Here is a 16,483-nt window from a genome sequence, read left to right as displayed (position 1 = left end):
CTAAGCGGGCAACGCCGTAGGCGTCACCGTTTTGGGCACATTCATTCCCCCCACAGTATTTACGGAGCGCGGGCTCAGGGCCCAGGCCGGGCCACACGGAGGGGAGCCCCACAGACCCCCTGTCACGGCGAGAGCCGCGCAGGGTCCTCAAGGCCGCGGGGGCGAGCGCAAGGACAGGGGGACTCGCGGGGCCACCGCTCAGCGCCGCGCAGACCCGTCTGCGAGTTCGCGGTCACCTCCTTTTCCCTCTCGCCGCCCACCAATGAGACGCCGGCCCCGGAAATGACGAATGTGTCCCCGCGCCCAGCCCGCGGGCTCTTTCCCGCGTGACAGCCCGCGCCGGCCCCCCATTTCCAGCTTTCCTGAGAGTTTGACGTTCTGCACGTGGCCGGCCTTCCCACAACCCCCCCTGGACAGTACTCCTGGATCCCGGGGCCACCGCTCAGCACCCAGAGTCCTGTCTTCCAGGACTGACACGACACGCGGCTGCTTTCACCCCAGCCAGCGTCCTCCCTTTCGCCCGCCTCATTGACGTGCATTAGCTGCCGGCGCGTTTGCCTGAGCTCGCCACGCACGGGATGCTGCAGACGCGCTTCCAGAAGCGCCTCTGCGTCCGGCCCGGCGGTCGCCCTCAGCAGCCGTCCAGCGTGGCTGGCCACAGTCGCGCCCACGGTCACTCGGCAGAGCTGTGGCTGCCGACTGGACATCGCTAGGTGGGCAGGGTCCCACAGGACGCAGGGATGAAATTACCCTTAGGGAAGACCCTGCTCTGATCTGCGAACTCTCCCAGGAGACGTGCCAGTGCTGGGCCAGGGCCCGCGGCACCGTGATGGAGGACAAGCCGGCCCCCTTCTCTGCCGGCACCTGTCCACACTTGTTCCTGCAGCGAATCCATGTGTCGTGAGGGGCCACCTGTGTGACTATTTAAAACCACATCAGGCGTGTGCGTGTGAATGTCTCTGACCCTGTGTAATGAATTATGTCTTACCGATTTCTCAGCTACGGTGGGGAAAACTCTTCAAGCTGAATCTAGCAAAGGCCTTAAGTGATTAAAAAAGTCTGTTACAAGCATGTGCCCCGCATGAGCCGTGGCCACATCATACGGGCAGGCCTTAGCTCTATGAGGCTTTTTGATTTTATGAGTATGGTCACACTGCTGTGTCTCTGGATGTGCAGTCGTGAGGTTACCGTGGGGGAGAGGATTGTGAAGACCCAGCAAACACTGAGCTTGGAGGACACAGACGCTTAGAACAAACAAGCAAAGATCTGGTCACCTTCTGCTTGGCCGCAGGCTGCTGGTGCCTCTTTTCCAGGAGATGGCCGCCCTGGGGAACGCGATCGGCTTGCAGTCGATGGTGACGTCCCCGCCGACGTGAACCACGGAGGTCTTTTTAATGGGATTTTTGGAGAAATCGGGAGCCGAGGCTAAAAACAAAACAAAGCAAAGCAAAACGGAACCGTTGATTTGCCCACATAGTTAGCGAGCAGTGACCCAGCGTGTGACTTGGTGTACGGGAGGGACTCTGTCACCGGCACCCAGACGCTCGCTCGTGCCCTTGGCTCGAGGGGCTCTTACAGAGGATGCGAAGATGGTTTCATACGAGACGGAAGCGGGAATCACGGAAATCGTTAAATTTGGAATTATGGAAATCAATAAACAATTATGGAAATCATTAAATCTATTCTAGCCGATATCTTTATATCTCTCTGTATATTTATATCTGTCATCTATCGATCATCACCTATTCATCTATAGCAATGAAACACCACTGAAATAAATCACACACTGTTTCACTAAGTCAGATTGTTTCAGGCGAGACTTTAACTAGAAATATGTAAATAATCTGCCTTCAGGGTGAGTAGAAATTTAGAAAACAACGAAGTCTCCTCAGTCTCAACTCGGTCCCCACTAACCGATGCTGCACGAACACCAGGTGCTGGGAGAGGCTGTCCGGGGCGCGTCTGAGCCGGCGTGTCACGCACGCTCCCAGCGGGAGTCACTCTGGGGGCCTGCAGCTCTGCCCGCGGGCCACGCGCCCCGCTTCTGGCTGCCGCTTCCTTGTCCCCCTGCTCTGTGCACGTCCGTCTGCTGATCTCGGCTCGAGGACAACGCGTTCGCCTTGGTTATGCTCGACTCGGCCCTGGGGCTGATGATACCTACTCAGTTCCTGACCGTAATAATCACAGTATTTTAAAGTGTGGCTTTCCCCGCCCCTCGTTGACACTGTGTCTCTGCAGGTGAGGCTCTCTTTAGCATCTGCCATGATGTGTGGGGGGCTTAGGACACAACAGGTGTTTAATAAGCAGTGGTGCAGGAAGGCGCGGACGCGTGCATCAGGGCCATCGGCGGCGACCTCGCCGAGCGGTTTCTTTCTGTTTGATGCTTCCTCCCTCCCGCCACCTCGTCTTCCCACCACTGAGTAAGGCCTGGGGTGAAAGCTATCGATGAGTCGTTTCCTGTGACGAATACCACTGGTGGCCATCCCAAAATGTCACTCACAATCTTCTCTAACTGAACATTTTCCACTCTGCGGAATCATTTTTCCCAGCTACCTCTGAGGTCTCCAGGGGAAAAAAAAAATGGAGTTAGAGCCTAAGTATTGAGTTAAATGAAGTATCCTCTTTGTTCGAAATCCTGGTGGAATTGTCTCGAAACTAGAATGTAAAGTAAGACCGAGTAGAAATTATAACTCTACTGGGATAATGCCCGAATGCCAAACCATAGCCAACAGCGAACAGCAACAAACCCTTGATGACCCTGATGAGGTGAAGGAGATTTTCAAAACCTTGCTGGTCTGAGTTCACGCTAAGGGATGGACATTGGTGCTGGTGTGAGCAATAAAAATAATGGTCACGTGCTAATGCTTTCGAAGTCCGAAGCTGACAGGTGCTGCTCGTGCTGCGCCGTTGGCTCTGTGGGCTCCAGGACCCGACGTGTCCTTCTGCACACCCTCTGCCTGTCTGCTGTCACTCAGATCTCCCACGCAATGCCTCTCTATCTAAGAGACCCTGCCCAGCGGCCCCGCCCCCTACTCTTGCCACTAGGCCGACCTCAAGTCGCATGCTCTCGGAAGGATTCATAATTTCCGATCGAAATTATTATCGTTTGAATTACGTAATTAGCATAACGGTGATTTACGTATGGCGTCCCCATCACTTGCCATGCCCCACGACCTGTAAGGACAGGGGTCGGGTCTACCTCCTTCATCACCGCCCCCCCACCTCCCCCATAAATACTCAACAGCTGTTTGTTGAATGAGTGAATCATCACAGTAAGAAAGGACGATCTAAAGGTCACATGGTGGGGTGCTAGTCAGTGGCGTAAAAGGAGTTTGCTGTGGGGACTCAGGGGAATTTTGCTTTTCTAACGAAAGGGGCAGCTGTGGTCAGTTCTGTCCCCTCGCTCATCTTCTGCCTTGAGTAGGGACACGATCCAGTAGCTACAGCAGCGAGCCTGGCACCACGAGGCTTCAGGCACGAGGGAAGCGTTTAAAACACAGCATCGTCCAGGCGAAGTGCCATGTCTCAGCCGTCACCTCTGACCTTCCCATTAAGAGATAAAATAAATCCCCGTTTGGCGAGTCACGATAAATCGAGATTTCCTTTTCTCAGCTTTTCATTTGCAGCTGAAAACATTCCCGATGGGCACCTTTCGAATTGTATTCGAAACCTCAGCCAGGGTCAGCTCCGCGGGAGCCTCTTCTGCTTTGGGGCACCCCATGGCGGGCTCGTCCATGAACCTGGATGAGTTACCCAAGCAGAGTAATAGTCATCATCTTGCATTTCCTAAAAGCTAATTTAGGCCTTTCCCACTGCTTCGAGGGAAAGCAATTTCTAATGTACGAGAAAAACTGGGTTCAATGATAGCTCGCTAACATGTCATTTTGACACTCTGGGTTATGAACGAATGACTCACCTAAGACTCTCAACTCTGCATTTGTGTATATCATCTGAAACTCGTTTTCGGCGGCACACTGGTAGACACCGGAATCTGACGCGTTCAGCGTAGCGATGATGAGGGTCCCATTTTCCATCTGAATTCTCTCCTAAGAAAACAGAAGTCACACGAAGATGTCCGTACGTTAGCGTGGCATTCTCTTAATCAGAATACATTCCAAAGTGTCGCGCTCGTCTACGAGTCGTGACATCCGGGCGCCTGAGAACCGATGCTTACGAAGGTGAGGGGGTCACCGCGAGGTCCTGAGCGGTTTCTGAAGCGAAAAAAATAGAAATGGGCTAATATAATTTAGGCAGTTAGTGTATTTTATGTTACCTTGTTCCTTTTAAAATTGGCATTCTCCACGTCGGACGTATGTTGCTTCTTCTACATGGTATATGAATGACTTGGGACATGCCACTGGTCTAATTATTCCAGAAAATGTGGTTGATGCTAATATTAAACAGACATTGTGACTGGGGCATTTCCTTGCCTTTCCATCATAAGGTCTCAGAAAGCCTCGAAATGCCATCACTGGGTATTTTCTGAGTTATAAGTAGGAGGCTGAATTTTCTTTTCTACAGCCAACTATAAAGCATGCTTTTTAAACAGCCAGAATCCGTTAGCGCCCCATTTGGAGTGTAGAATTACAATTTCGAGAGCACATAATGAAATCATTTAATATTGCAAATACAACTTAAAACTGACTATTTCAAGATACCTATTCCCATCCTCTGGAGATGAACAGCAGGCTGGGGAAACAAGGATTCACGCCAGAGGCGGGCAGAGAGAAAACTTTGCTAAGCCGAAACGAGATCATTATTATATTCAGCCTCTAAACAACAGATGTTTTCTGTGTCTCTGGCTGTGCTTCCTTTTGCAAAGCAAAATGGAGAATCAATGCAGAATTAACACAATTATTTGGATAATTCGATGGGAGAAAAACAACTCTGTCTCATCGTCTGTTTATTGCAGAAGAAAGGATGCTGGCGATCGATCGGAAGATGTGGGGAACCGCCTCAGCTCCCCACATTCCTGCGGGGTCAGACGTAGTCAGTCATTCTCATAAAAGCCCAACGCTGGGTGATGGCAGAGAACCTGGGCCCTGGGGTCCAGGCTTCGGACGCCAATTCCAATATCTATAGCTGTGACCGTGGACGTGTGACTTGACTTCTCTGAAACCAGTTTTCCTCATCTGTATAAAGAAATAATAATCGTATCTCTCTCTCATAAGGTCGTCATGAGGACACGATAAAATGAGGCCTGGGAAATATTTATCACAGCCTGTCTCATGTGAAAATTCAATAGATGTTATCTGTGCTGGCGCTGATGCTGACCACAGTGATATCTGAATGCAGATCCATCACTGACCAGGAAGTGGCCTCGTGCGGGTTATCCGCCTTCTTTACCTTAGTTTTCTCGTTTGGGACATGTGGATGATATTAACAGTTGCTGTGAGTTTGTTTCAAGATTAAATAAATTCATATGTATGTATGAATGTATGTATGTATGTATGTGTGTGTGTGTGTATGTAGGTAGGTAGGTAGGTAGGTAGGTAGGTAGATAGATAGATAGATAGATAGATAGATAGATTGATAGAGTCTACCACATTCCCTGGTGGCTGCTAAACACTCCACGAACATTAGCTCTTGTTGCCAGGAGCAAAAGGTCCCCAGCAGGCAGGGGAGCTTTAACATTGACAGGTGCTTACCCCTGGCTGGAGGAGTTCACCGTTCTTGAACCAGGTGTACCTGGGGCTGGGCTTTCCACTAGCTTTGCATTCCCAGAACAAGCTGTCATAGATAGACAGGTACGTATTCTGAATTCGTCGTTCCCATTCTGGAGGAGCTGTCTCAAAAAGGGACAAAGAGCAATTATTTGGCAAGTCAGTCACTCAGGACATCCTGCTCCATGCTAAGCAGCAACACACACACACAAGCACACACACGCGCGCGTGCACACACACACACACACACGCACGCAGAGATTGGAGGAACCGGAAATGCAGGAGCTTCAACATGGGGCAACAGACATAGCGTTGAAAATATCAGTGGGCCTTTGGCACAAGGTACGTGTATGTTATTTGTCCTTTCGAGGCACCTAAATGTAACACCTTGGGAGTTGTGGGAAAAGGCCCAAGTGCTGGACAAGGCCAGGTAATCATTCCATGCTAACTAGAAGCCCGTGAGCCGGGTCAGAAGACGGATGACAGATGCCACGGCCGGACCCCGTGGGGCTAATGGCTGTGGATTCTCCCCATTCTGAACTGCCCGAAGCAGGTGCATCTGTATCCTGCACAGTCACATTCAGTGGTTTGCAGCATAAACCCAGACAAGTTTCTTTGCGGGACGATGATCCATTCTTCCCTCCATAAAACCCTTGACGGGGAGTGAGGACTTCTGAAGCCACGTGTGGGTTCAGGACCTAGCTTAACCCTGGGCCCTATGCCCTAACCAGAGCAGCTGCTGTGGTTGGTGTGAGGCTGCTGCTTGGGTGGAAAGCGTGGTCACCCTGACCTTGGCCGTGGACGCGTTTGGGGGAGTGGATGAGACGCTCTCACACTGGTTTGGCCGCAGTGTGGTGCCACGCGGGCAGGCTTAGGCAGACGGGCTCAGATGTGGTGGGTGGGGTCCAGGTTACAGAGACGGCTCAGAGCCCTTGCCTGGGGCCTGGCAAACGCCTGTGCGACCTTGCTTGGTTCATCTGCGGTTTCTCGCCCATAATATCACTGAAAAGTGTTTCTATACCTTATTATCGTAAGAACTGTGTGAAGTGGTGTTTGTGAAGACGTCTATGTAAGCCAACATTTGTATCAATGTGAGAGAAAATACTTTATTATTGATTTTCAGTTTATAGCTACCTCCATTTTCTAGTTAATCTCACGGTTATATCTTTGTCTATTTAATAGAAAAATGAGGTATCTATTACAAACTGGCCAAAGCCTTTAATATCTTTGCGCCACTAAAAAAGCCTCAGTTACATCCTCACTGTGTTTTAAGAAAAGATTTCAAATTCCAGAGGCTTCCCTTGAAAAAGCGGGAGCTACTGCAAAGAATCAATATATAAATGCGCATGTCTACACACTGGTTAGCGTGGCTGCTCTGCAGGGGCATAATCCGGAGGAAATCATGTTCTCTATATAGAGTAGAAGTTTTCATTCTGGGTTAAAATGGAAAATTCTAAAGGAAATGGAAATAACATAACTAAAGCACAGTATGTTCCCCCCGCAGGACACCCAAGAGGCATTTTATGACGTCATTACAATACCTTATGACGTCATTACAATATCTTAGACTTTACAAGTTATCGAAAGATGTATTTTTTCTCCAATTACTATACCATTGATTATAAACGTGTCACATATAGACACGTCATATAGAAAAATAACTTGGGCAGGTATAAATTACTCTTTTAAAAAGTTATCCAGTACAGATATATTAAATTCAGCAAAGAAGTTAAGAATATTTTAAAAGCACCAGATATTTTGAGAATTCTAGGGAATATTTTATAGTTTCTTTGACATAAAAAAAGAAGCAAATTTTATGCTAGTGTTGTATTTTGGCCTGGATGAAAGCGGGCATAAAGACTTTTAGAAAAGATATGCTTTCATCATCTCTCGTAAGGCCATGAGAGCTTCTGGTAATTGAGGGAAACATATATTTTAAATGAGGTAATGACTTTAGTTTTCTGTTGCCTACACCGGAGTAGACAAAATCTGGGAACTAGGAAAAAAATACTGAAAATTACTATACGGTATTATGCTCCGGCCATTTTCGCCCTCTTCCGTAAATTCTACTTAGAATTATAATCAAGATTGGCCTGGGCTGTTGCTGAACGCTTTATGGGAAATAAGTGGACTCCCTGCTACTCTGGGTTATCAATTTTTATGGCTTTTACATGACATGGCTGATATTTTCAAGGCAATTGTAATAAACAATACCATGCGTAGACCATGCTGAAATTAAACCTTATTTTAAAAATGGTTATTCCCGCCAGCTAACCACCCTAATTAAGCACCCTACGCTGGAAGCGAGGTTCCCTCTCTCTCCCAGGACACTTTCCCACAGCACGCTAATGACCTTCACGGTTTCCTGTGGAGGACAGTCCCAAAGAGTCCGCCTGATTCCGAAACCCCGTTAGCTCACCGTAGAAGATGAGCTGACCCTTTGAGAGGTCTCTCCCGCGAAGGTTGCCCGCAACGCATTCGTAGAAGCCTTCGTCTTCCTGTTGAAAGTTCGGGATTTCAAGGGCAGCCTGGGATTTGCTGTACTTGACTTTCCCTGGCAACGGGCTTCCATCCAACCTCCTCCAACTAATTTCGGGGACTGGGCTGAACAGTTACACCTCATTAGAATACAATCCGCTTTTGTCTTTGTGACAGCAGGATACAACAAGCGTGTCCTTAAAAATAACTCTCAAGGAAAAAAAAAATCTACTAATCTATCACCATGCACTCATTCAGCAATTTACACCTCATTCAGTGCCTGCCACGTGCGAGTCACAGGGCAATGACCGGGAAACAGATTGGTGAATAAAATAGACATGGCCTCTGCCCTCCCATGGCTGACAGACTAGTGGAGCAACGTCCAATAACCAAATAATTAAAACTAATATGTTGGTAAATTGCGACAAAGAAACAAAGGAAGTTGTTTACTGCAGAGACAGTAACAAGATTATATGAATTTAAATATGTTGCTCGGGATATTCTTTGGAGGACGTGACGTTGAAGAGGAAGCAAACTCTTCCTATATTTATAGAGCCTAAGACAAAACTACAGATCCCTTCACGGCTGAATTGTGCTAGTCCACAGCTGAAGACACGCGCGGCGGGGACACCAGATCACCAAGGGCACCAGTATGGCCAGGGACCTGGGTGAGTCCAGAGCACGGGCTCTGTGGCCCTCAGAAAAAGCGCTCGTTTACAGCCTGTCTAAAAAAGAGAGAGAAAAACAACAATAACATGAAAGATGACTTTACAGCGTACCCTGCCTGTCGTTGCGATTGGTAAAGAGTGCCTTTATTTACAGGAATTTAGCTTCCTCTCTTATACCTAATACCTTTGGTTCAATATGACCATCTTTTAAAACAGCAGAAGTGTATTTTATAATATGTGGAGCTTAATGTGTCTAACCATAAGGGACGGAGTTGTGGTTTAGAAGGCCTCGCTTTTACAGGGAACTATAAAGAGACACAGGCTATCCATAAAATTATGCCAGGAGACTCTTCCTTAATAAACTAATCACTTGTTAAATCAACCTCCAATCTATTTGCAGGACCGCGGTTTCCTCCCTACCGTCAAGTTGCTCTTCATTCCCTTACAGATTGCCAGATGATCGAAATATTCCTGTTTCACATATATTTTTAACAACAATAATAAAATCATCCTGCGATGACATATTGTAAACCTTGCGGGAGATGCCAGCTTTCTCCGAGTCAACAGAAGTAACGTGGGAGAAGCATCAAATCTCACGCCGAGTGGCCGCCGAGGGTTTTAGAGACTGAGCTGTAAGCAACTGCAGAAGACGATGGCTGATGGCAGCTGCCAGCACACGAGAAACCGAGAGAGCCCGAGGGACTGTCTATTGGCAAACAATTTTGATCCTTTCGTGCAAATCGAAGACACGCACCGTGTAGAAAATCAGACGCGCTCACACGTATTTGTCAGAAAACACACTCCCAATCAGCGTTTGACTTCATCTGTTGGTCTCAGAATTAGCCTCTGGTTACAAACACAACTTGCGTTTTGTTAACACAAAATAAAATCATTATCCTGATAAATTTAGTTTCTCTCCTTTTAAAAAGACTTGCCGCTTGCCACGAATTGAGTTTGACATTTTAGTAAAATGGCATATTCCTGCCAACGATTAACCTCAGATAACAGGTTTTCTTGTTCATTTTATGAGTTACCAAACTAATACGAAATAAAAATGGAGTTCTAGAATAAAATTTGTTCACACAGAGGATCTTCATCAAATCTGGTGAATTTTATAGTATGTGTAGAATTATCTAATTTTTAAAGATACGTGTAGTGCATATGCGAATATACGAAACATGGCCACCTGTGGGTGACAAGCATACGAATGCTTTTTATTGCCTATTTTCTATTTTTTTATTATTTTTTTATTATTTTCCTACAGTGGGTATGTATTACCTGTGTAATAAAAAAAAATCTAAAAACTTTTATTTACAGACAAAAATAGAGGCTCCGTTACTTGTCTAAATGCATGACCTTTTGTCGTCATTTTATGACAATGTATCTCTGAGGTTTATGACAAACACATGCGAAGTTTCCAACTGAAAAAGCTTTTAATCTCAAGCATTCAGACAAAAGATAATTTCAGTAAAGAGTCTTTTTCCCATAGTTATATCCTAGTGTTTCGTTTCGATTATGAAGACAGAGGTCAATTTTTAACATAAATCTCTAAATCTCTGAACCAGTAATAGAAGACTTTGATATTCAGTAGCAATAATTGTGACAATATCGACAATATCGTAACAAATAGATACCAATTCTTAACCACGAACCGTGTGCCAGGTACTATGTATGTGTATAAAGCGTACGTAGCATTTCATTTATTTTTCCTGTAACTAAAGGTGACAGAGCCGGGAATTTTTTCCCTCAGGTTTCTTTGTCCTCTGAAGCTCCGTGTTTAATCACAGGTGATACAGACCCTATGGCTTTCATAAGACCCTCCGATTAAGTGGGAGCCAAAAGAATAAGTCCCACCAATCCCAACTCTTTCAACTTTTCCCATAAAAGAACTCAGTGATGACACTTAAGTCTCTCTGAACAAGTGCTTTCCCTTGATGTATGAAATGGCATATCTTCTGCAAATATACCTTCTCAATGGGAACAGTCTGCAGAAAACGTCAGTCTCCCCGCCTTCCCCCCCGGGCCCCCCTACACACATATACACCCTGCTCTGGTCCCTGAGCCTGCCCAGTCCCCAGACGTCAGCATCTGCCCTGCTCTGTGGCAACCCCTTTCAAGCTGCTGTAGCTGACTCTTTCTTGGAACTGGACTGGCTACATCTATGGCTTCGGGACAGAGCACCTGATGCAGGTCTTGTTTTCAGAGACTCGTGCATTGCAGTCACTGTGACTGGTCAGCCCTGGGAAGCAAGGCTACCCAGTCGGAGACGGCCAGACTGGATTCTGGGAATGCCTTTGGAAGAGCTTCTAGGAGGACATCTGCTCGCGGGGCTCTGCCCAGACAGTGCGATATATAACTTGAGCATCTAGGCAATGAGTTCCCCCAAAGGGGAGAGCGTCTTTGAAAGCCAAAGCTCACACAAAGGAAAGGAACTTGGAATTCTTCGCACGCCAAGATCGAGGCACGGCGGATGCCAAGAATCTCTCTCTGAACATTTCAGTGAGTCAATAATTCTTTTTGACTTAAGCCTATTTGAGTTATATTCCTGCCGCTTTCAACCAAAAAGACTTGACGGATAGATTCTGAATGTCTGGGTTGCAATGCCTGTTAGGTTACTTTCTGTCTGTTTGATTGAATTGTATGATATGCTGGATTACTTCAGGATATTACATTTTATAGTTTAGATATTTTAGAATTCTCAAAGCAACTACGCTACCAAAAAAATCCCCAAATGTTTAAAAATCAAATTTAAAAGTCTTATCAAATGCATTTTATGGCTACATTTCCTATTAACAAATTTCTAATGGGGAAAAAATAAAGCGGTTCTCTAAGATTTCACAGTTACCATTTAAATGCAGAGATCTGTGACATCTCTGCTGAACAAGAATGCCATGACCCTCTTGGTTCCCACTGGTAATGCTGGAGAGGATAAACGTAAAACGCAGGTGACATAAAATGCACATGGACATGGACAATGGACTAGTGGCTACTAGAGGGTCGGGGGAGGTAGACAGGGTAAAAGAGGTCGGATTTCGTAAACCAATGTCACCATAAAAAAAATAAATCAGAAAAATATAAATGCATATATTTAATTCTAAATCTCCATTAAATTTAACAATTTTACCCAATTTACCTTACTTAAGAATCCTTATAATTATTACATCACATACATGACTTTATTCTGTTGTTCATAAAAAAAAATGCATATGCATTTTAATGAAAAGTTCCCATTTTGTTGGGAATTACTTATGAAGCCGCTAAGTGAATTGCTTCAGATTTCACACCCTCTCTTTTCTGAAGTCACCCCAAACGAGCCGTGGGTGGAAAGATCTGGAATCAACAACAGATGAAATTACTTTAGCAGTGAGCTTCAGCTTTTGAATGCAAGTTCATTTTTTTTCCAACATAGGCCGGTCTGTGTAAATAATGCAATAATCGAAATTGCGAATCTGTCGTAAGAGAACACTGCTGATCCAGTGTGGGGCAGAGAGCAACTCTCCCGTGTATCAGCTATAGTGGTTACAAGCGTGGATTTGCTCCCTTACGGAATGCAGATTAATAGTGGTACATAATGCATAGGATGATTGTGGGCATTGTTATGTCATCCATGTCACATGTTTAACCTGCTGTCCGGCACAGTTTAAACCATGTCTGAGTGCTAATGGTAAAATTAATAACGTAATTTAAGATAATTATTGTCATTTCGAGAGCATATTTATTTGTTTGCTATTCTCCATTAAGGGCTCCATGTGACTAGCATTCGACATGAAGCGATTCATAAATCATCGTAAGCTGAAACCGGATCTGCACGCCGCGGACGAAGCGGGCGCGCGAGCCGCTGGAGTGAATCCCCGCTTCTCGCTGCTCCGTGCACCAGCCGCCAAGGATGCAGCGTCCCCGGGCACGGCGTCAAGTCCCTGTCCTCGTCACGAGACCGGGGTTGCTCGGGTGAGGTATGACACGCTCTGCCGTCAAGCACCTTTCTTCCCAACCTGGCTAATCACCGAGGACCTTTGTGGCGGGCGGGACGGGGGCAGACGGAGGTCTCCAAAGAGAAAAGGGATCCTGTGTGGGACACCCGAGTGTGCTGATGAATATTAACGAGCATCACTGAGTGCCCACTAGGTACCAGGCGCTGTGGCCGGTGGCTTCCACGTGTCATCCGAGTGAGAGCCTCCGCCAGCAATCCTAACTACCTTTTTGGGATGGTACTCACGCTTGGGCGGGTCACTTCTCCTAAACCAGGAGCTGCCAGCCGTCCTCCTCGCTCAGGCCGATCGGTCGTGAGCCACCCGCCCGCCTCGCGGCGCCTCTGTGCAGTTACGAGCACGAGTGGACTCCTGGCTGCCCGCCTCGGCCACGCGGAGGGCGGCAGAGGCAGCGTGTGCTGACAGTTCATTTTCATTTAAAGGAAGGGGTCCATTTAACACGCAGAGTTAGTCTGCGGCCACGCCACCCTGAACGTGCCCGATCCCGCCTGATCTCGGAAGCTAAGCAGGGTCGGGCCTGGTGAGTCCCTGGATGGGAGACCACCCAGGAAGACCAGGTGCTGGAGGCGTAAGACATAAAAAAATAAGGGATCGTAAGCTGACAAGACCCTTGCAATCTGTGAGGTCGACCAAGGGTTGCCTCGCCTAAAAAGTAAAATAAAATAAAAATAAAGAAAGAAAACACGGAGTTAACACGTTAGCACGCAGAGAGCACACGGAGCGACGGTGGCTGCGCGCGGCCTGCAGAGTGGCCATCCCGGGCCGTCCCGAAAACGCGCCGTCGGAAGGTCAGTCAGAGGGAACAGCGCCGACCGCCTCACGACAGTTCAGCCGCCTCTGGCCACGTTTCCCCTTCGGCGACACGCCCCGCCTCCGCGCCCCCGCCCCCGCCCCCCAAAAAAGCACACATGCCTTTTTTTAATCTTCTCAAATATGATGTAGAAATAGAACTTGGATGCAGATCTCAGTCGGGACAAGCGAACGAGAGTGTCTCTCGCCCGTCGCCCAAGGCTTCCTCGGGCCACAGACGCGGCTTCCACGAACCCCGGGCTCCAAAGGGAGCCCCTCACGGCTGCGAAATACCACCAGGCAATGAAAGCCAAGTTCCTTCTGTCTGTCTGCCTCCACCCCTCCGCTTCGTGCTTCTTAAATAAGCGTCACCGTAAACGCGGACGAGCCGCCTTCTCTGCCGCCACCACGCTCTCCTGAGCGAGCATCCTATTCATTTTATCTGAAGACAGAGAATACATTTGTTAACCATCTGGCCTGGTTCACCCTTAATTGGAAGTTAAATTAAACTCTCCACACACTAGTAGGAACTGTGTTTCAATTCTATACTTCGAGGCCATAAATAGAATTTTCATTACTAGTGCTATTTGAGAAAGCGTATATTTCTCCTCTGGATTTCTTGAACTTCATTATCCACAGCTTAAATCCAGGCCATACTAAGTTTTTAACTGGAAGCTGATACAGAGAACCAGTTTCCTAAGACGCTTATGCTGGGATGATTTTTAACTTGAACCTCATTTCGGCAGGCACGTTTCATCCGAGAGTGAGGTGGAGGCACACGGCCGGCAGAAGGGGGTGTCAGCAGACCTTCAGGCCATTCGGCTGGCGGCTCTCATGTCCCCAGGTCGAAATTGTCACACGAAGGGCCTGCAACGTAAGACCGTCCTGTGGGGACGCAGTACAGACAAATCCATGAGTTCTGTAGAAAGGCGATCTTGCTGTCAGGGACAGAGAGAGGACACGTGTTTTCCGAGTGACGTAAACGCGGCCGGGCTCCTGGCCTGGCCCGCTGGCCATTGCGCCCAGGTTTCTCTCAGGAGAAGTCTGTGGGCACACGGGTCCCCGTCTGCTGTCTGACACTGCAGCTGCTGCAGCCGACTGAAAAGCCACCAATGGTTTGTTCGTGATAACCACGGAGGCAGAGTGACACCTGCACGCAGGGTGGAGGGACACGGGCAGATCCGGGGTGACCGAGTGCCAACTGCCTGATGCGTCTGAGCCTGGCTCCCGCTTTGCCTTCAGCTGGAGACAGCGACGGGCACGTGAAAGTCTTCTTGAGAGCATCAAACGAGGATACATCGGGGAGAAAACATTTTGCAATATAAACTTTAAACCCCAAATAAGGCTTACTCCATTGCCTTATGGCCGTGATTCTCGTGCGGGTATGGAAGCTTTGACCGGCCAAACATTTTTCTGGAGTGGAGGAAGCGCGCGCTCACGGCCCTGCAGCCATGCGGTTGGGCTGAGTGGGGTCCTGCACCCTGCAGTTAATTGACAGCTCGTGCGTAATCTTGAGGTCCCCTGGAGGCAAGCTAGAGTCTGAGAACTTCCCCGAGGCTGTGGCTGAGCCAGATCTGGCTCAATACTAACCATAAATAAGTTTCTCTCCCACCACGAGTCCTGTGCCGCTCTATAGTAGAAATAATGACAATTTGGTCAAGGTAGGTGAGTTTCTGGAGGTTTATGTACCTTCGAATTTATAGGGCTCGACCTCAGCTCAGCTCACAGCCATGAACGTTCATATGTAAAGAAATAAGCAGATACCGACTACGATATATTAACATTTAATCGTTCTATTACTAATATATGTGACGCATTACCAAGCACATATTGTAGGCCAGGCACCGAGCTAAGTGAGTCACCGAACCCATGTAACGCTGCTGTGACACACCGGAACCTTGTCAGTCCGCTTTGGGACGAGGCTGCTTTCGGACACATGCCCAATATCACATGGAAATTAAGAAAGAAGGACTTGAACCACACGCTGTCTTTCCACGGAGGCTGAGCTCTAAGCCATCATCCTTCGCATGAAGTGACCAGCTACAAACTGACAGCCACCTTATCGGGCGTGTGGCGTGTGCTTAGAAATACATTTTTCATCAAATGAGCTAATGTTACGACTCTGGGTAGAGTTCATTTCTTCCAAGGGCCAGAAGGTGAAATCATAGATTTTTTTAAAAGAACATGTTGAGACGCCTCCCAGTTCCAAAAAAGTTTCCGGGGATGGGTTCCGAGGTCGCCTGGAGAGAGCGGCGCGGGACGCCTTCTCCCCGGCTCGGTTCTGGCTTGGCTCTGAGGCCTTCCTCTCCTGCAACTGCCAGTTACTTAAAACCTAAGAGCCGTGGGTCTCCCGAGACAGGCGGTGACAGACGGGGCGGGAAGGATGAGCAGCTGCTTCCAGAAGCACGTATATTCTTCTTGGATGATTTCTGAGCCTCTAAATTAGTTTAATTTTAGAAGCAGCGCTGTAAAAATCCAAGCTCTGGTTTGGAAAAGAATCAAAAGGAACGTTTGATGTTGGATCCAGAGTGCGTCTCTAGGATCAGAAGGGGCCACTGGGAGGCTGGGTCCCTGGTCTCCGAGGGCCTGGAGGGGGCCTCGGCACCATGTCTCAGAAGCGTTAGCGTCTACACCACAGTCCCATTTTCTCGAAACACGTTGAGAAGTTCAGGCGGACGTGGGCAAAGCGGGGCCGTGAAGGTGTTCATTGCACCATCGTCCGGGACAATGACACATGGAAACACAACACACCACAAGGAAAGTTAAGTGTCCCGCAGTCGGAGGCTGGCGGAAATAGAGTGCAGCGCCCACTGTCATTATTAAGAGGGCACAGAAGACCCTTCAGACGACCTGTAGACACACTCATGGCACATATTTTAAAGATGTAAAAAAATAT

General features: G+C 47.8%; 1 protein-coding gene and 1 pseudogene across 1 annotated transcript in view; one reads left to right on the top strand and one right to left on the bottom strand.

The window, feature by feature from the left end:
* The window catches only part of CNTN6 (contactin 6), a 180,684-nt gene that overhangs the window by 61,775 nt on the left and 102,426 nt on the right, over positions 1-16,483 (bottom strand). Inside the window, exons 6-9 of the mRNA XM_011380851.1 lie at positions 8,083-8,267; positions 5,649-5,785; positions 3,917-4,046; positions 1,275-1,425 (exon numbers count right to left, since the gene is read on the bottom strand). Coding sequence (XP_011379153.1) covers positions 1,275-1,425; positions 3,917-4,046; positions 5,649-5,785; positions 8,083-8,267 — 603 coding nt within the window. The remainder of the gene's footprint in view (positions 1-1,274; positions 1,426-3,916; positions 4,047-5,648; positions 5,786-8,082; positions 8,268-16,483) is intronic.
* LOC111731921 lies at positions 13,249-13,367 on the top strand (annotated as a pseudogene).

Source organism: Pteropus vampyrus, unplaced genomic scaffold, assembly GCF_000151845.1.
Source record: "Pteropus vampyrus isolate Shadow unplaced genomic scaffold, Pvam_2.0 Scaffold409, whole genome shotgun sequence".
NCBI classification, from domain to species: Eukaryota; Metazoa; Chordata; class Mammalia; order Chiroptera; family Pteropodidae; genus Pteropus; species Pteropus vampyrus.
The sequence above is the reverse complement of the archived record's forward strand: the minus strand, read 5'-3'. Positions and strand labels throughout refer to the sequence as shown.